The sequence below is a fragment of the Salminus brasiliensis genome, chromosome 1, assembly GCF_030463535.1.
Source record: "Salminus brasiliensis chromosome 1, fSalBra1.hap2, whole genome shotgun sequence".
Classification (NCBI taxonomy): domain Eukaryota; kingdom Metazoa; phylum Chordata; class Actinopteri; order Characiformes; family Bryconidae; genus Salminus; species Salminus brasiliensis.
The window spans coordinates 25,949,481-25,969,155 of NC_132878.1; the positions used below are offsets into that span (position 1 = coordinate 25,949,481).

The 19,675-nt window shown below is 38.7% G+C and overlaps 2 protein-coding genes across 3 annotated transcripts; one reads left to right on the plus strand and one right to left on the minus strand.

Annotated features, from left to right (window-relative positions):
• Positions 1-789: 789 nt before the first annotated feature.
• Positions 790-8,379, minus strand: LOC140552125 (major histocompatibility complex class I-related gene protein-like). The gene is made up of 7 exons (XM_072676126.1): positions 8,296-8,379; positions 6,292-6,552; positions 4,801-5,091; positions 2,818-3,156; positions 1,368-1,524; positions 1,217-1,273; positions 790-883 (listed from the first exon to the last, which is right to left on the minus strand). Exons 1-6 carry the CDS (start codon positions 8,342-8,344, stop codon positions 1,261-1,263), a joined length of 1,110 nt encoding a protein of 369 aa, XP_072532227.1. The 5' UTR covers positions 8,345-8,379; the 3' UTR covers positions 790-883; positions 1,217-1,260.
• A 2,359-nt stretch (positions 8,380-10,738) lies between these two features.
• LOC140552138 (major histocompatibility complex class I-related gene protein-like) lies at positions 10,739-19,290 on the plus strand. 2 transcript variants are annotated; one of them, XM_072676153.1, is made up of 7 exons: positions 10,741-10,898; positions 13,410-13,667; positions 16,074-16,343; positions 16,997-17,269; positions 17,987-18,106; positions 18,315-18,343; positions 18,715-19,290. In XM_072676153.1, the coding sequence occupies exons 1-6, from the start codon at positions 10,847-10,849 to the stop codon at positions 18,332-18,334; spliced, it is 993 nt and encodes a 330-aa protein (XP_072532254.1). In that variant the 5' UTR covers positions 10,741-10,846; the 3' UTR covers positions 18,335-18,343; positions 18,715-19,290. The 2 variants fall into 2 exon arrangements, with proteins under 2 accessions (XP_072532264.1, XP_072532254.1); XM_072676163.1 differs by lacking the exons at positions 18,315-18,343; positions 18,715-19,290 and adding an exon at positions 18,187-18,304 and having other exon boundaries at positions 10,739-10,898.
• The last annotated feature ends 385 nt before the right edge of the window (positions 19,291-19,675 follow it).

A 19,675-nucleotide genomic window follows, 5' to 3' on the forward strand; every position in this document is an offset into this window, starting at 1 on the left:
CAGGTATGCTGGATACCACTTGATAACTGGGCTGTCTGTACTGTTAATATCGGGTTTGACTAGGATCTTTCAGACTATACAAAATCTAATTCAACTAATCTGATTCTACTCCTTACAAATCTATTCTCCCATTTTAAATTACTGATTATAAAAGAAAATAATGTTAATGCTTAAATAAAAAATAAAAGACAAATAAAATAAAGTCAAATGTTATGTTAGTTATCTTAACATTTTCTCCACTAAATTAATAGATTAGGTGTTTTTTGTTAGCAGCAGTCTTGATTAAAACAGTGGTCGACAGTAGCCAGAATCAATCAATTAATCAATCAAACTTTATTTATATAGCACCTTTTAGAAAAATATAATAACAATTCAAGATGCTTCACAGGTGATTGACGAAAGTATAGGATAAAGAGAAACAATAAGAATTATAATGAAATGAAATATTTAATATAACAATAAAAAGTGAATAATAAAGATTATAAAAGTTTGATAAAATAGACAAAATAAAAACATTTTACTTACATACATATTTATGTAATATTGCTTATTACGTACTTAACATATTTACCTACACCGTATTTTTGTTATCGCTTTTAAGTAAGACAAATGTATCAGATATCATATATCTAAATATCATTTTGGAACACAAGAAGACATTTAACAGAATCAAATACATATCCAATTACGTGAATTAAACTTCAGAAAAGACTGAAGTTATTTTGATACATGAAGAAAAGCACCCATTTCACAGTAAAAGCTTTCAAAGTAAAAAGCTTCATCCCTGAAGAGATCGACATGATCCATTATATACACACACAATGATAATTCACCAACAAGTTCCATCAACAACATTTTCATTCTTCTCCCCTCATTCACTCCTCTGTGGAAAGAAGATTAATTAAGTTAACCCCTCAAACACAACCAGATGAAGAAGACGTGTTTGAGAGTGCAGACTGTGAGCAGATCTACACATCATACACATGCACAGTCTCTGGCTTTGTTCACATCACAGCTCGAAAATGACCCAAACCTGAAACATGGTCATTTCCTTTACCATGAACCACTTGTGCAGGCACAGTGTGGACAGATGAAATGCACGTGTGTTGACACTTATACAGACATGGATCACGTAAACGCACAGATGTGATCAAACCTGATCACACCTGATCTCATCTTTAATGTGAAATCAGAACTGAGCAATGAGGCAACTTACCCTTAACCTGAGATCAGATCAGGACTGCTGCTTTCCATCCGCTGTCAGAACTTCTTTCTGGAATGCAAACCCAGGACAGTCAGGCGTTCACCTTTTCCACAGGCCAGCTGAAACTTTCACCTCAGAGGGAGAATTCAAAACACTAGCATACCTATGCAAGTGGGGACGCTGCCAGACATGGTCATCATAGTCTTCCTCATCGTAGTCTTCCTCGTAATCCTCATCCTCATCGAAATCTTCGCCATTATGATCATCCTCATCATAGTTACCCCATTTAGAATGATTGGCACGGTGGTGAGACCGGGTTCCTGAAACACAAACACATGGTTGTGTTGTTTTCACTATCACTAACAGTGAGAAAGAGGTATTTACATTACATTTCATTGCACTTCATTAGACACACTGCCCGGCCAAAAAAAAGATCACACACTTCTAATATTCCGTTGGACCACCTTTAGTTTGGTTTGCATCATGCGTTCGCTGTGGCATCATTCCCACAAGCTTCTGCACTGTCACTGTCATTTATTTCTGTCCAGATTATTTCTGTCTTGTAGTGATGATAGGAGATTTGGACCACTGTGCCAGCACAGTGACCACAGTTGACCACTTCTCCAGCACATCCCAAAGATACTCAATGGGTAGTCAGTGGTGGCCAATCCATGTGTCCACTGTCCTTCCACTTTTTAATAATGTCCTGGACAATTCTTAACCCGATTTTAGTTTTTTCAGCAATCTCCTTAAAAGTGTCCTCTGATTGATGCATGCCAATAATTTGACCCTTCTGAAACACCTTAGGCTGTGTCTTTCGCCATAGTTCGCCAAGCTACTCACTGCATCAGTTAGGGATTAATAACTTGTTGCCAGCTGAAATATAATCACCCATGCAGTAACTATTCAATGGGAGGCTCCTTCTTATTTGCTTAGTTAGCTTAAGTACAGACTTTTTTTTGGCCAGGCAGTGTGTAATCCATAATGTTTAAAACAATGTTTTTATGTATTTTTAGCTCTGATATTATCCGATAATATTTGATGCATCTTTAACTTGTTTTAAACGTAGCTTAGTTATGTACAGTATATTAAGTGTGTCTCTGAGCCATGAATATACAGCTTTTAACAATGTTTCTGTAAAAATGCCACAACTATGTAAATAATAGGAAAGACAATATGCAGTATGTGGATAAATTCAGGTTTCACATGAAGTGACCAGGTGTAAACAGGGTCTATGTGACCAGTGGGTGGTGCCACTGTGTGGCATTTTAAGAGTTTTAAAACTGTAAATACTTTTTGAAACAACTGGTTTATTTATCTGATTTTATCAAGCCACCGAGTACATAATATCATCATGGACATGTAGGACATGTCAATTTTGAGCTTTCAGTGATTTTTGACATTTAATCTCTTTAACTTGTTCACTAAATTCTTGAGTTTACAAGCTGATGTTGTATGTCTGCCACAGAAAGAGAACAGTGAACAAGAGAACAACAAAAAAAGACTGAAAGCCCAATATTGACATGATATTAGTATCTGTGATGAGTGAATGTAAACTTTTGACAGCAACTGTATGTCCTAACTAACTAAATACACTAAATCACTTTCTGTACCGTAGTTGAATTGCAGTACAGTGTCCTGTGAAATCTTTAGAAGGGACTGTCCAGTCAAGCTCCTGTATTCCAGTGTGCATTTGTACTGGTTCTTTATCAGATCCTCAAACCACACAAAGAGGTAGATTGTCTTCTGGAAGGATCCGTCCCCATTGGGCAGAGTGTCTCCGATAATCACAAAGTCATCAAGGTCAAAGTCTTTTTCATTTCTCTGCCATGACATCTGGACTGTTTTGGAGGACAGCTGTTCTGCGTGACACATGACTGCTTGAGGGAAACTCCTCTTCAGGTAATGGGTTATTCCTGGAAGAACTGAACAGAGAGAAAGAGAGAAAAGGTCTCAGCATCTATTACCTTTTACAGTGTGAACACATTACAGACTATGTTTGTACCAGACACATTTCATGGGATATTTTATTTCTGTGTTGTATTTACACAGTACAAATACTTTATTACCTTACTTAAGTAGAAATCTATACTTTACCTTATCTATACTTCACTGGAGTAGCCTTGTTACTCCCATTTAATTTCTGTTTGTTTTCATTCAGGCTTGTCAATGTTAAAACAAACAAAAAAACCCTATCCAGATAAATCGTGCCATCCGGAAACCTACCATTCACACCATTCTGACACCCTATTGGTTTGTAAGCGATCCATCACACCTGCACATGTCACATCACACTCCAGCAAGGACATAGCAGACGTATGGAGCCTAGTATGAAGATGTCCTGGCAGAGATTTAAGAGAACTGGAGTGAAATGTCCCAACTAAGCCCCACATTTACATTATTGATAACAGGCCTCTAAAGTTGGACTTTTTGCACTATTACAATACTTATAGACAACTACTCATCATATTTTCCCTCCATGAAGCACATGTTAATGCTCAGTAGTGCACAGAGATGCTCCTTTTATATATTTGATATGACTAAAATGCATTCATTTTCAATCGGCATATATGTAGCTATAACTGGCAGCCTAGTGCACATTGTTAACATGAACATTTTAATATAGCATTATAGTCATTATGGCTTTTAGAAAAATGTGTTTTTGGAGAGGTGGGGTAGTGCACTATAGGCTTTGTGTCGCGGATTAAGCTTTTGGACTGTTTTCCTTACGTTACTTTTACTTTCATACTTTAAGTAGTTTTGAAACCAGTACTTTTACACTTTTTACTTGAGTAAAAAGCTTAAGTTGATACTTCAACTTCTGTAGATGTCTTTTTAAACCCTACTATCTACACCTCTACCTGAGTAATGAATGTAAATATGTTTGACACCTGTGTATTTATAAGTCACATAATTCACTCCGTATTATTTTATTTAGATCTATTTAGAATTTCTAAATCTATAGAATTTCTATAGAATAGCTAACTGTCCTCCTTGTTGTCAAATTTGCAACCAGAAGCCAGATTTGCCTACTCATTTAGTAGACCCGCCCCCTTCTCAGCCCAGACCAAGTCATTATGCTTACAACACAGAAGCAGAGTGACAAACTGGATAGCCAGCTGATCCAGTAAGTTGTGTAGGCAAGTACCATGTTTCAATGGTAAAAGTGCATACAAGTTCCACTACAACTCAGTAACTGCTTGTAATGAACAAAAAGGCCAAGGCTGTCAATCACTTAATTCCTAAGTATAACCCCATCTTCTTATGATAAAGAATCAAGTAAAAAATGGATTTCTGGGGGGAAATACAAAATGTGCCAACATTAGCAAAGGGAAAACTGACTGTTGACACTCAGTTACACACTGGAGATGGAAAGTCAGTTTAGAGAAGAAAATGAGACTGAAAATAGGCTGTTTCGTCATTGAGCTATCATATTGCAACCAGCCAATTAGAGGCGCTTAAGCTTTTGAGAGACTTTCCTCTGTCCATGTTATCCACAGTCACTGGTTAATGACTGATTCATGCTGCTAAAATACTTCTGCAAGACCTAAAGTAGGTTGTGTGCCACTCTCCCCTACACTTTCCTGATACTGTACCAATTTGCAATCCCCAATGTTGATCTTGCCCGTGGCTCTTAAAAAAGAAAGTCTTCACCCAGGCCCCACACCCTAGTGTGTAGTAGAGCCGAAGGCTCTCGAGCTGTGTTTTGTTCTGGTTCCACTTCTGTGCCATGGACTTTGCCTGTGGTATCAAAGCTGTAAAGCTCCTGCTATTCAAGTCCAGAGAGAGGAAGTTCTCTCCATCATATCCATACACATCAAAGCCTTCAGAGTGATCAGTGCCTTCATCCCACAGGCAGCCGTACATCCTCTGAAATGTGTGCACACCTGAGAGAGAAGGGTGACAGACAAAGGGATTTATGAGTATTGATTAAAGGGCCCTGCAGTTTATTCCCTTTTTTTATCCCTCAGCTCAACTTGACATTTATATGGTTTTATGTACCACATACAGCCTTAAATACTGGGTCACTGTTACATGACCTATTTTCAATCTCTGCTCAGTAAGTGTCACATTAGCTCCATTATTCTGGCCCCTACACTTTGCTTAGATGCATTGTACAAAGTGCTCAATGAAACAAGTCCAGCTAAATAGCCACGCTACACAAACTGTTCTGTCCAGTGTCAACTAGTGCTTTTCTGCAGTTACCCTAGGCTTTGATGTTAGCTAACTAACTGACTTGTCTGTTATCTGTTCACAATTTTCATTTTCTGTTAATGTTACAAAATGTTTATTAATACATGTGGTAGTAACAGATGTGGTGATACTGCAATTTTAGCATGATTAATAGATGCAATTGTTCAGTGTGTGGAAAATGTGAAGTAGCTGAATTTGTGAACAAAGTTGCTAAATTTGCAGATGTAAGGAAGCGTATGGTCATATGGGTCTACCAGCAATGGCAAAAATCACAGTCTACAAAAATTCTTGTCCCCAAGCTATTTATAGCCTGATCATCCATGTGCAGCGTCATCTGCAGGAGCCTGAAGTTACAGCTTAAGGACAGCTTATATACACGTGAATCTATAGACAATAATAATCATGTTGATAAAATCTAGTTCAGTTTTATGGGGCTGATATTTGCTGTTCTACTTTGAAGTGTACAACATGTGTCAGTGTTTCACACAGCTGCATCTTTTTACTGAACAGATTTATGGAAGCAGATATTTAATTGCATTTAGGTTGGAAAGCTTGTGTTTTTCAAATAACATAGAACTGTGATAAAAATGTTGCTATATAAGAGATATAAAATTGTGCTATATAAGAGAAAAGCTGAGCATTTAGAAACTAAATCTGAGTCTAAATATTTAGGTGAGTTATTCTTAGAAGTCATACATATGAACAAACCTAGCCACCTTGCCAATTCCCAAAAATATGGTCATGTGGATGCTATGAGACCACAAACACACACACACACACACACAAGTAAATGGTCAGTGGTCAGTGGTTATATGTTTATAGCATCTGGATCACACAAGTCCATAGTTTTGGACATTACTGTATACAGCCAGTCCTTGTGCTTATCTACCAACCTTCTCTGTGCCCAGAACTCTCCATCGCAGAACTGAGCTGTTTCTGTAACTGAACAGACTCTGAAAAGCGCAGCTGCGTGGTTCTCTGCCAGTAGGACTCGCCCAGTGCCCTCTTAGCCCACTCCTGTCTGGGAAGGAGAGTGTGGTCTTTACTGTCGTAGTAATCGAGCTGCTTTTCGTGAAGAAAGGACGTAGCTGTGAACTCAGGTAGACCTGCTATTCCAGCAGCTGCAGTGTATTTGACACAGTAAATGTAGATTTCTGAAAAAGCAAAAAATTAATTTATTAATTTAAAAATTAATTTATAAATATAAATAAATAACAATTTATTATCCCATGTGGATCTTAATAAAATCAGTACAGACACGAACATTACAACATCTCTGCTACACATGAGAAAGCAAACTTTACTATGTTTATACCATGTTTTTAATATAGCAAAAATAGAGCATTATCACAGTTTCGCATTCATAAATGTAGCGAGCGAGGCCCATAATTCAACCACACCAGAGTTTCCCATTCATCAGCTTTAAAACTGTTTAACTCCAGCTAAAAACGTGCTGAAAAAACAGCAAGCGCTGTGTCTTGCTGAGTAGTTTAATATAGAAATACAATGCTGTGTCTCTGCTAGTTGTGGTGTCCAGGGTGCTAGCTAATGTTGTTAATGTCCGTCCATTCAGAGATGAGATGTGTTAACATGATCAGGTGTTAACGGTAATAGTGTCTTAAACTAACCCTTCAGAGTGGAACCTGTCGTTTAACCTGATACTGATACTAAAGCTGATACTGAGCTGATCAGGTGACAGAAAGACACAAGACACTGTTGAGACTTTGCTAAGGAATGCATCAAAGTGAAAGTGAAAGAACACATGCCCCATGGCGTTGCCATAGAAAAACTGTTTCCATAAGGGTCAGCTCAGCATGCTGCTGTTATCTCTAAAACAGTGTTCTCTGTCACAAATGCCGCCAAGCCACTGTGTTCTATGAAAAGGGCCATCTAATTAATGTATGTTTGGGACGGCCATGTGGTTTGCTGGAAGAGGTCAGTGAGGCGAGACAGCGTCTGAGGTGTCCCAAGTGTCCCAGTGGTGGCCAACAAACTGGTTCAGTTCTACCCTGTGTGCCAAATGATTCCAGCTGCTTCAGTCCTGGTGCCAGTGGTTCTACCTGCTCAAGCCCATGTGCCAATAGTACCAGCAGCTACAGTATACTCATGCTAATCGCCCCGCTGCCCCAGCTCCAGTGCTGTCCAACTGGGCTTGCCCAGTTCCATCAAACAAGGTCCCTTACGCATTGTCCTTGCGCCTGACTGACGTCTTACATTTTCATCTTGTTTATTTCTACCTCATGCTGCCTAGTCCATAGCTATGTCTGAAACTGTGCCCTATTCACTATCTAGTGCACGACTTTGGGCATCTGCCATTTTAAAGTGGTGTCCAAAAAAAAACACACAAGACAGTCAGCCAGATTGTTTATGTGACGCATGAGTTGACACACAGAACGAGGTGTCTGAAACTGGTCACTACCCTGTCGAATTCTGTTGCCTATAATATTGCTCTATATAGTGATCTAGATATTTACATGTAAGAGACAGCGAATCAGGCATAATTTCAGACACAGCTCAGGGCCAATTCTCAGTCCCGAGCGTTCTTGTCTGTACTTGTGTTCTTGTGGAACGTCATCAGTTGCACCCCAGTGAAAGCCTGAACTTGCCGTACTTTGTATCTCAGTGTCTCCATGGGTTTATTGTTCAAAGCCCTCCCTCTCTTGTTACTTGTCAGGTGTTCTGCGTTTAGTTAAGTATGTCTAGTCCTGTGTTTGTTGAGTCTTGTCACGCCATACATTCTCGGTTTTAGACTGGTTTCATGTCTGCCTGCTCCTATTTGTGTACTTTGTAAATGAAGCCTTTCGCGTATACCACATACATTTCACATACATGACATACGTGATATTTTAGTACATGAAATAACCTACTTGAACACTTTAGTATAAAACATTTTTTACCTGCTGCTGTATTAGACACCCAGAGCAGGAGGAGGAAGAGCAGCTTCATCTTCGTTCTCTCACAGTGTGAAGTAGGTCTGCTGTTCTGTGGGTCAGGTTAGCTGAGCTTCTGTATTCACACAACCTAAAAGATAACACAGGACTGCAGTTAGAAATACAGCCTGTTCACCTGCACCTTTCAGGAGAGTGAATTTGTTGTCAAAACAAAACAAGGTTCTCCACTGTCAGCTCTTAAATCACACAATTTGCAGGGCTATAATGCTATATGGTGTCACAGCTCTTTTTTAATCATCACTTGACACCCATCTTATAAATTCTTATAAACATATAAACTAATCGTATAAATTTAACAAATGCTTGGAGAAAAAAGAAAACAGTTTAAAAGCAGTAATATAGAATCACACTCACACATACGGTGTCTGTCCAGTATCTCTCTGGCTGATGCTTTCAGGTCTGCTGGTAATATTCAGCTTGGCCAAGCCACTTTTAGTTTCTTTACCATTTACAGTGTAAGAGTGTGGTGTTACTGTGCCACACTAGTCCCGTGGCATCAGTGCCATCAGTTTCAGCCTCATTTCACATCACGTGATGAATAGGGGAATACCACAGGTGTTGGTGTTGTCAAGAAATGAAACTAATCATCAGCTGAATGGCCTAAAGCTGAACATAGCTGAACAATGAGAGGTGGTGCATGGAAGTCACATACCATGAACCTCAAACACTGTTGTTTTTTCATTGAAAAGAAAATCTGCAACCAAAACAAGGCTGTACAATGGGCCTGTCGGCATAATTGTCAACTGAAGGAAGTGCTGCAGCAGGTATCTGGGCAAGCGTCATGCCATGTGGGGATGCAAGAGAAGTTAGTGGATGCTAAAGCTAATACAACCAACCAGCCAAAGTCTCTTCAGCTAGCTACCCAAGAGAACACTGAGAGGACACCCAGAGGAGAGGGACACTATGTGGTAAGACTCAGAAATACATAGAAATACTGTACTGTTACAGTACTAAGCCAATAACCAGCTTTTACAAGCTCTCCATAAAACAGTGCATTCCTTGTTGTAAAAAGGCTTAGACTGTATCTAGATATTTTTTGCCCAGAATTTACATATTTTTAATTTTCTATTATGCATTAAAGAACAACTCAGCAAACTTAAAACACTCAGTAAACACATTCTATCTGCACCTTAAAGGAATGGAACTTTAATTTGTGTTGGTCAATCAGCTGTTCTGTAAATCAGTGACTGCCTACTGAACCGTTCCTTTAAGCTTGTGAAGGCTGTTTAATAGGAACTCTTGCAGAACTAAAGGAATCAACTTCAACTTTGACCTTCGGCTTAAATACTTTTTTGGCTTCCCCTTATTGGATGGTTATTTCCATGTGAAGGTCTCACATTGCACAAAGTGGATGAAAATGCTTAACATTTCCAGGAACCCAACACATTTGTATAAACTCCAATTCAGCCCAAATGAGTGGTCATTCGACAGTTCAAGGTGCAACTTGCTAAGGGATTTTTAATATATGAAGCATAAATATGAAGCATGCTGTCTTTTCAAGTATGTTTATTTTTTAATGTATGCGATGTGTAAACCTTTGTATATACAGTCATGTGAAAAGTATCCCTTTTTTAATTTCTATGGTTTCATGAATATAAAGGATATCTAAAGAAATCAAGAGGATAAGAAGCAGCCATGGGCATGTTAAATGTTAAAGATCGTAACAGTACAACTAGAAAAAGACTGAACGAGTAAGGCTTGTTTGGAAGGGTTGCTAAAAAGAACGTGACAGCATGGCTTAAGTTTGCAAAGTTGAATCTGAACAAACGACTTCTGGAACAATGTCTTTTGGACAGGACCAGCCATTGAGTCAGCCTTGAACCCCTCTGTTTACCAAAGTATTTTGAAGTCAAATGTGACTATCTATCCCATAGCTAAAGCTCGACCAAAAGTGGGTCATGCAACAGGACAATGATCCTAATTACAGCAGCAAATCTACAACAGAATGGCTGAAAAAGAAAAGAATTAAGATGCGGCAATGGCCCAGTCACAGTCCAGACCTCAACCCCTATAGAAATGCTGTGGTGATCTAATTGCCCATAAACCTCAATGAACTGAAGCAACATTGTGAGAGACTGATAAAGTCAATGAGAAAACCACTACTTCAAGTTATTGCTGTTAAAGGTGATTCTACAAGCTATGGATTCAAATACTTTTCATCTGATGTTGTATTTAAGCCCAGTTTTAAGCCCTGCAAAGGATCAGTCCTGATATGTAAAACCATAGAATTTATAGAGGGTGTACTTTGTTTTTCACAAGACTGTAGTAGACATGTTCTGGATATACACTGTGTGAGTAAATGCTTTGCAAGCAACCGATACTGTGAAGCTTAGGATAGCAGGCAAACCAGCACGTAGGTATATTAAGTGACATTGCCCTGCAGGCTTTCTGGCATGAGTATGATCGGCTAAAAAACCTGGATCTCTTTCGCAACACTTCGGCTTCGTTAGCAGACTTCCTCTGAAACGAAGCTCGTGGAGGAAGGATTTACTGTGCAATGGAGCTTCGCCTCGCCCTGTGTCTGCTGTTCTGCTATGCCACATCTGCGGGTAAGAGATTTGGTTTAATTTAAGAAATTTCTGAAGCCTGGGCGACAGGCAGCGTACTGTCTCTCAAACGTTATAACATCTGCTGTTAGCTAGCATAAAACTGGCTGTGTGACGCTGGACACCCTAATTTGTCCTTGGTGTGTTTTATCGTGTCTCGTCGTGTTTCTGTGTTTCCAGCCGCTGTGTTTAACGCTCTGCCGGAACGTCCTTGTGCTGAGATGAGAACAACAGTTCACGTGTCTCTGGGACTACAATGATACCAAGCTCCCGTTTACTAGAGCTAGCTAGCTTAGCACTACGTGCTAGCCGTTTTCCTCGCCAATCATAAGCAAGCCATGTTCTCTTCAGCAAAACTAGACTGTTCGGCAGAGAATCTACAAATATCGTGCTTTTCGTCAGATTTCCACAAGAAATAGACTACAAGGACCCGTTTTCCCCCTTGAACAGTCGAACAGTTTTTTGTTTGTTTCCGGCTCGTTTTTCTTACTTTCAGTTTCGGTAACATTCTCGTACTGTATCGTTTGCACGAGTCGACACTTTGATTCGACTCTTTAAGATGAACGTGAGGAGACGTTTTCTAAAGAAAAGACAAAACAAATGGTTAAATCTTGCTTAATTAAATATATATATATATATATATATATATATATATATATATATATATATATATATACATACGTACATACATACGTATATAATACGTAATATAGTTTTTTTTAATTAAGCAGTTATTAGAATTGACACAAATGCAATTGAATGATAACTAATAAAATAATGGCTATTTTTGAGGAAAATTGCCAGCGCTACTAAATGAACACGCCGTTCTAGACTGTAGGGTTCTAGGCTATAGCGTAGACTCGTGCTCTTTAGCTGTGGGTTGTTAAATAGTGATGTGACTTATGATTCTGAAGCTTCGGAGCATGTGTCAAAACTCACTTTGCTCTGAAGAACTGCTTCGGGTTAAGGTCCCATAAGATCACGTGACACTGGCGGCTTCATTCACAGTACAACCACAGGGCTTCTTTATAAAGTGAAGAGGGAAAATAGGAAACGAGATGAGTGGATGTCAGAAGGCCACACAATAAGGGGAAGTGAAAAAATGGGTAGAACAAACTAGGAATAATATTAGGTTGGTACGACGTTTAAGATAACCACAGCTGTACTCTATTCTTGAGGCAGTTCTTTCATTTTGAATTGCTCCCAAACAACACAACACATGAGGGGTAAAACCATATGCATGCATGTGTTTAATGTGTACAGGATGATGTGAAATAAATAAGGGGTTTTCATTAATTCATGTATGACCAAGCATGACTACCCTGACCATGCTGGTTCACCAGTATGATCAAAAAAAAAAAAAAAAAAATGGGATTGTGACCATCACAAAGCCTCATAACGTCCCATTTGGTAGTACCATTCTGCTCTCAAACTGAGCTGCAGCGGGCAGAATGATGCCACAAAGTTCTGAGCTAAAGTTGTTCACGTTAGAGAAAGAGTTTATTTTTGTGTTTATAGACTAAACAAAGCCATACTGTGTTCTGAACAACATCCATGATTAAGTACTCAGTTAGTATAGCTATCAGTAATGCTGACACTTTCTTCCTCTTCCTCTCACCTCCGCTGTAACAACACTGCACTGGATAGTGTAATGGCTCACTCTGCTGGCCTCATTGGGGAGCTCATGCACTAGTCATGAGCTCTAACGAACAAGTACTCCACCTGAGGCTCAGCTCCAAGCACACGGGTGCTATTCATTGAGGGACTGATGCACCACCTTGTCATTAGTTTTCCCACCTGTGTCTCTTTTGTAGCCCTGCCCTCTTGTTAGTCTCAGGTGTTCCTTATTGGTGTGTGTATTTGTAGTCCCTTTGTTTCAGTGTTCTTGGTCTGGTCTTGTCCATCTGCACGTTTCATGAAAGTTCATGGTGTATTAGCTTAGCCTGTTTGTTCCTTGTCCATTTGCTTTGCTTTGCTTTGTTTTATTTTATTTTGTAATTAGGTATTATTTGCTTTTACACCCACCTCTGCCTCCAACCATGACAACTCCCATTTATCACTGAGTGAAAACACCATTCATCTCCTGGCTCCACTCATCTCCCAATCTTTATCACCCAAACGAGGTTGTCTGAGATGCACTTCAGCCACATTATAGCAAAGTAAACACATCCCTCTCTCCAAGACGCATTCACCATCCAAAACTCCTCCCAGTTCAACCAAAATACCAGTAATAATTGCCACATAACGAGCAAATCTGCATATTCTGCCTCCACACAGCAATCGGATTTCAGAACATTTGGCAAACAAGTGTAAATGCATGTGACTAAAATCTCATCAGATACAATCCACACACTAGTCACATGAAGAGACAGAGTGTAAACATGGTCAAATACATATCCTTATACAGTATTTTGGCCACATAGCCCAAGTGACCCATATTTTTGGCTCCAGTCGGTAAAGCTCATGAACAGGATTTGATTCTATGTATTTCTTGTTTCTCTCAATGTTTTCCAGAGAAGTATGTGCTCACCACCCTGCACACAGTGACAAAATCCTCCTGCCACCCCGAGTTCACAGCTGTGTCATTTGTGAACGAACGGCAGATTACACGCTTCGACAGTGAGAATAAGACACTGACCCCCATCCATGCCTGGGTAAGAGAAGCCTTGAATGACCACTACTGGGACGTTTACAAACAGACACAAATGTCAGAATATGCAAGACTGCGGGAAGAACTGAATGAGACAATGAAGAGTTTAGGACACATCAAAGGTGAGTTTGTCATGTTAATCTTTAGTTCTGTTTTACTTAGTTTGCTGACACCAGATACAGAAGATCAGCCAACACATGTTCTAAAGTGGGAAACACTAGAGTAATGTCGCTAACAAACATTGGACAATAAAAGTCTATCAGCCTGCTCAAAACACATCCTGGATTGGACAAATTGATGAGGTTTAGAAGACAGTAGGACTAATTTTAGTCTATAAACACGTAAATAAAATTCTCTACAGAGCTGCACTGTGCGGCAAGTAGTTTGTGTATTTGGTATTACTAAGATCAGATTGCAGTCCATTTTGAAGTGGATTAGTACTACAGAGCATCACCTTATGGGAATAAAAATGTGATAGTTTAAGTTTCAGTGTAAATGATACAACACAACACTGTGAACAAAAAAAAATCTAATTATAGTCAAATATCTCTTCCAAGATTTGGGAATTAGGAATTAGCCCTCTATACTTATTATTTACAGATGTTCAACAGATTCTATGGCAGCTGAAGCCACCAAACCAAATCTTTTCAGACTTTTCAGGTTACAGACTGAACTGACTAGCTTTACGCTGAGTTTGGGTGGAGAAGGAGGGCCATTTTACTCACTGAGAGAACAAGACCAGTTGTGCTCTATAGGACATCTGGTCTCTGGCATCACCTGGAATTATGTCTATAATTGCCAGATGATAGGGCTAAATCTGGTTGGCTGTGCTTATCGGGAGCAAAGTTTGGATAAAATACAAGACGTGGTGTGACCCATCATTGTGTGTGGGGTCTATCACATTTTCAATATCGGATTTAAGTCCAGTAGTTTGGCAGTGGGCTTAAGAGAAACAGTTAATTAATTGAAGGGTTAAAGGATAGGTTGAGTGCTTGTGCTAGAATGCTGTTGTGTATAAAGTTTCAGTGATTCTGGAAGAGGCCTTAAACCTCGGTAACCCTTAAGCCAATGAGAGGTCAAAATGTTTAAGACCACATAAAAGATTTTTGGATGGATTTTTTTTTCCATGTGAAAACATGGTAATAAACAATAAAATATCATGTCTACATAAAAAATGGTAGCAAATTGGTAAAGAATATTTACAAAGCAGAAACAATTTCACTAGCGTTCCCAGCCTTCCAGACTCCACTGTACATAAGTATAATAAGTGTGCAATTGTATACGAATGGCCATGACCATTTAAGTCATATCTCTCAGTCCTAGCTTCATTTATCAGAGTGAAGATCTGACCTTCTAGCACAAAACAGAATCCTAAATGCCCTGGGTTCCTTGCCTTTTACAGTCATATGCTTATGGTATGGTCAGAACTTATTGTATTTATATGAATACACTTTATAGACTAAAGAATTGGGACACCTGCACATTCATTTTTTCTTACAAAATCAAGGGTATTAAAAAAAAAAAAAGAGTTTATGCTGCAATTGTTAGTAATTGTCTCCACTGTCCAGGGAAGACTTTCTACTTTGGAACATTGTTGTGAGGATTTCATTGCAATCAGGGGATCAAGAGTAATAGTAATAGTGCTGTTTGATAATCACCACCCCAGCTCATTCCCAACTCCATAACTCATCCCAAGAGTATTGGATAGAGCACCTTTCCTTCAGGGACTAGACACCCTGTGTGTTTGTGTGTGTGGTGCAACTAAAGTAGTTAAATGCATTCATTAAAAGGGGTGTCCACAAACATTTGGACATGTAGTGTAGATATCCATGTAGACTGGTTCTAGCACTGGTTGTTACAGGAATGTCCTGGACACTTCCTCATTGATGATAATGGAGAATATGTTTAGGGGGGTTCCAGGAGGACATGATTTGTCAAGCAAGGACCTTGGCAGGTTAGACCCTTTAGAAACGGATATGTTTGTGGTAACATCCTATTAATTTCCACTGTGAGTCTAAAGAAATCAATAACCCACTGTGAACCCTTTTGTGAGCCGCTTTTGAAAGCCAGCACTGTGGCCAAATCAGAGCGGGTTTTTATTAGCGTGAGTGAAAGCTTACAAGAGCGAAATAAGGTCAGCACAAACTGCAGCAACACAGCCAAGACAAAGGCTTCTGTGAGTTCCTGTTTGGGTGTTCTAGGACTCTACGCTTATGTGATATGACTGAGTTTAAAATTGTCCAGTTATAAAGGTTTGATGGATATATCAGCATCAGCAGACATCCTGCCAGGAAAGCACTGCTTAATAAAAAACACATTCACTTGTAAAGTAAAACAATGGGGTACATTTCTATTTTCATCTGAGAGTTTAACGTTGTGAGAGTTCAAAGTTATTTGCCTGTTTAAAGGTTAGATTTTAAACATTTAAACTTTTCTAAGAAAATCAAAAACTATGAAAGTGTGTTTATATTATGTTATATAAATAAGTATATATAAGAATATTTAGTTCTTTCTTTTTTTTTTCTCAGATGTTCACACTTTCCAGAGGAGGTCTGGGTGTGAGTGGGACGATAAGACTTTTCACGTTAAAGGCTTTGATGAATATGGATATGATGGCGAGGACTTTATATCACTGGATCTGAACCGAATGAAATACGTCCCTCACACACCACTGGCAAACACCACTGCTGAGAGGTGGAACAGCAACATAACTTTGCTTGAGTCTCAGAAGCAATACTACAACACTGAGTGTGTAAACTGGCTGAAGAGGTTTGGGAGGACCAACCTGGAGCAAACAGGTAGAGAAACAAGTTTGAAGTTTGAAATACTGTAAATGCGGCACACTCAGATGCATAAAGTACCAATCAAAAGTACTACTCGTGAAAGAATATTTTCCCCAAATAAATGTTATAATAATAACAAAGCCATTAAAGCCATGAAATAGCCGGAATGGAATTACTTCATGCAGAAATGTTTAATAAAACCACCCTACGAGCAACAAAGGAGGATAGACTTGTTTATGTTTATGAGATGACACTGTTTTCCGAAGTGACTCAGTAACTCAGATACAGCCTGGATTTCAGGTCCCTTTTAGTGTAGCTGACATTGCTCTGAATAAGAAACTCAATAATTAAATATTGAGGCAGGCTAGGCAAGTCTAGTTTTGCTGGACATGGCATGCTATGCTATGCTATGCTATGGTATGCTATGATAATTACAACACTGAGAAACCAGCAAACAGGGCAAAGAGACCAGTCTTTGCAGGCCAGGTCCAGTGAGACCATGCAGGGATCTGTACATAAAATGTATCAATAGCAGCATTTTTCACTATTCATTTTCTCTGCAAACTGCTACTGCTTACACCTGGAGTTCCTAAAACAGATATGATGCTGAGCAAAGAACTTCAGGAGATCTATGAACTACTTAACATCTCAGTTTGTTCGTCTTGCAGGAAACATCTCATTTTACCAGAAAAAGCCATTCACCCCTGTGATCTGCCACGTCAGTGGTTTCTGTCCCAGCGCACTAAAGATCTCTTGGCGCAAAGATGGGACAGAGATAAAGAAAAACATCTCGCTTGGAGACGTCTTACCTGATGGAGATGGAACATACCTGAGGGACATTTCCATCTTTAGCGATGAGTTGAACATAAGCCACTTCACCTGTGTGGTGGGGGACAGCTCCAGGGATTTGAGCAGGAATTCCCTAAGGTTTGAGAACTCCAGTAAGTGGAATTATCAAAAACATAAAATCTGGAGCTAGCAATACACCCATTCCTATTACTTTTGGCATGCCAGTGTATTACTGGCATGCCAAAAGTAATAGGATTGGGTAGTATTGTGTTCCTTGACTTTTGCCATGTCCTATAGAAGCTAAAGTACTTTCTGCACTGACCTGCGGAATATGCCTTTGGGGTCTCTTGCAATTAATGTAGATTTGATTTCTGCCAGAGTCGCTTGTCTGTTCGCACAGAAAATTCTAGACAAATGCCGCCGATCATGATCACTACCACCCACTGTGCTGTCCACTGTGGGTGATAATGCCTTCTATGACGTATTCCTGGTACACATATGACACTGTGTTAAATGCCCGCACAGCTTAGGAATTGGAATGTCTGGCATTCACTGTCAGTTCTTACTTGAACTCTGATAGGAGCACTCTGGCCAGTGTTCACCCTCTCTCATAAGATAACACCTGAAAATTTATACAGGTGTGGCCTCCCCAAGCTGTCCCCGGAGGTAGCTTCATAATCATAATAAATGTTCATACTGCTATTCTATTATTTTTGACATGTCTGTGTGTATTGGTAGTTAAGTCCTAGTTGATTTTAGTGGCCACTAAAATGTTGTAGTTCAGTTACTCAAGTTGTCATCTGTACATATATCTTTGCTCTACTTGCATATAACTGGGGATTGTTGGTGTTGCTATTTTGTGATTACAGATTCCCCTTCAGATACTCAGTCTGCTTTACCTATTGCTATACTGTGCAGCATTGCCATATTCATTGGAACAATAGTGTGTGTAGTTGGCCTTGTCTGCTACTGTAAGAAGAATCGATCTGGTAAGTATAAACAGCTGATGTTGATCTACAAACACAATGTTTATTGAATATAGAATAAAATAGAATACAATTTACTGCAGGCTCAAGCACCATATGAAAACACATACTACTGGAACATAAAGAGAAGATATAAAAGGAAATGAAAAAACACCTCTCAGAATTTTAAAGACACCTTTAACTCAAAGATTGTCATTTCTTCTTTTCAAAGATCCTTCAGATGTTTATTAACCACCTCAAGTGAGTATCTATGTTTAATTATGGAGCAATTAAGTGTTTTTTTTTTCAGTAGTAATTTGAGTAAATAGAAAATACTGTTAGTAGATTAAAACTCCAAATGAAATTAGTGTAAATGAAAGCTTAACCTATAATCCAACTTCTAATTACATGATAGGAAACTGAATTGCAGACGTAAATGCAGACGTAAAGTAAAAGTAAAGTAAAGTAAAAGAGTAAACATCCTTATTATTACCATTGTTATTGTAGCATCTTGCATACAAATGCACTATACTGTTTTTTTTTCTTTTTCATAATAATGCTAAAACAAGTAGAAATAAAGTTGTTTACGTACTGTTTACGTACTCTGACCTGTGCTTATGTGTTTTACTCAGGAGGAGATTTCACCTGCCCGTCCTGGTCATGTCACATCGATTTCAAGCTGGCATTAAACCAAACAAAATAACAAAAAATATAAAAATAAAAACAAAAACAAACCCGCTGCAGTCTGCTCTTTTGGGATTCCTTGTCAGTAACAATGTCCCGTTCTCTTTAATATTGTCATTTATTTTTGTACTTTTGTTTTTGCAACACACACACACACTGGATGTAACAATAACCTATGTGAAATATTTTTGTTTTGATGGCATGCCTGTGTTTGTTTCCTACCTGCATACGTACTGAACCTGTGGAAAGTGTTCATACAGTGGTGAAGCTCTATTTTTTTTATCTAAATTTAAGTCAATCATCAAACGCCATCCATATTTTAATCAAAAACAGTAGGAGAACACTGAGCACAACCAAATATGTTGTTTTTTTGTATTTTGATTTGTGTATTTAATATGATGTAAAGCTCTTTCCATAAATCACAAATATCTATAAATATAAAATGCTATGTCACTATTTCCAAACCAAATGTTCTTCCAAAATAAAAAATGACATCAATGCATAATAAGGTATATGCAGTTTTTTTTGACCACAAGCCGTAAAATTTCCAGTGTACTATTTTGTTATTTACTGTTGTGTTCATATACTTTATGAGGTTTATGAAGTATACTTTAAAAGTATAATGCTTACATGAACCTGAAATATACATGAATATGATATATATATATTGTTTGAACTCTGTAGCTGCTCTCTGTACAGTGTAAATATTTCTGGATGAATTGACCAATATAAATGCTCTAAATAGCCCAGAATAAGCTCTTCATTTACACTGACTTCCAATCAAAGTTCAGAATGTTTTTGTCTTGTCCTGTAGCAAAAAAGTTAGCAATTTGGAGATACATGTTTTTTACTACAGTAGGGCTTTCTCAGCATTGTGATGGTTTTATGCCAGCTACATATCTTCACGGA

Coding starts and splice junctions, on each gene's coding strand:
- LOC140552138 (XM_072676153.1), top strand. CDS start 10,847: ATGGAGCTTCGCCTCGCCCTGTGTCTGCTGTTCTGCTATGCCACATCT. Junction 13,668..16,073: donor GAGTTTAGGACACATCAAAG/GTGAGTTTGTCA, acceptor TTTTTTTCTCAG/ATGTTCACACTTTCCAGAGG. Junction 16,344..16,996: donor GACCAACCTGGAGCAAACAG/GTAGAGAAACAA, acceptor TTCGTCTTGCAG/GAAACATCTCATTTTACCAG.
- LOC140552125 (XM_072676126.1), bottom strand. CDS start 8,344: ATGAAGCTGCTCTTCCTCCTCCTGCTCTGGGTGTCTAATACAGCAGCA. Junction 5,092..6,291: donor GAGTTCTGGGCACAGAGAAG/GTTGGTAGATAA, acceptor CTTCTCTCTCAG/GTGTGCACACATTTCAGAGG. Junction 3,157..4,800: donor ACATTGGGGATTGCAAATTG/GTACAGTATCAG, acceptor ATAGATGCTGAG/ACCTTTTCTCTCTTTCTCTC.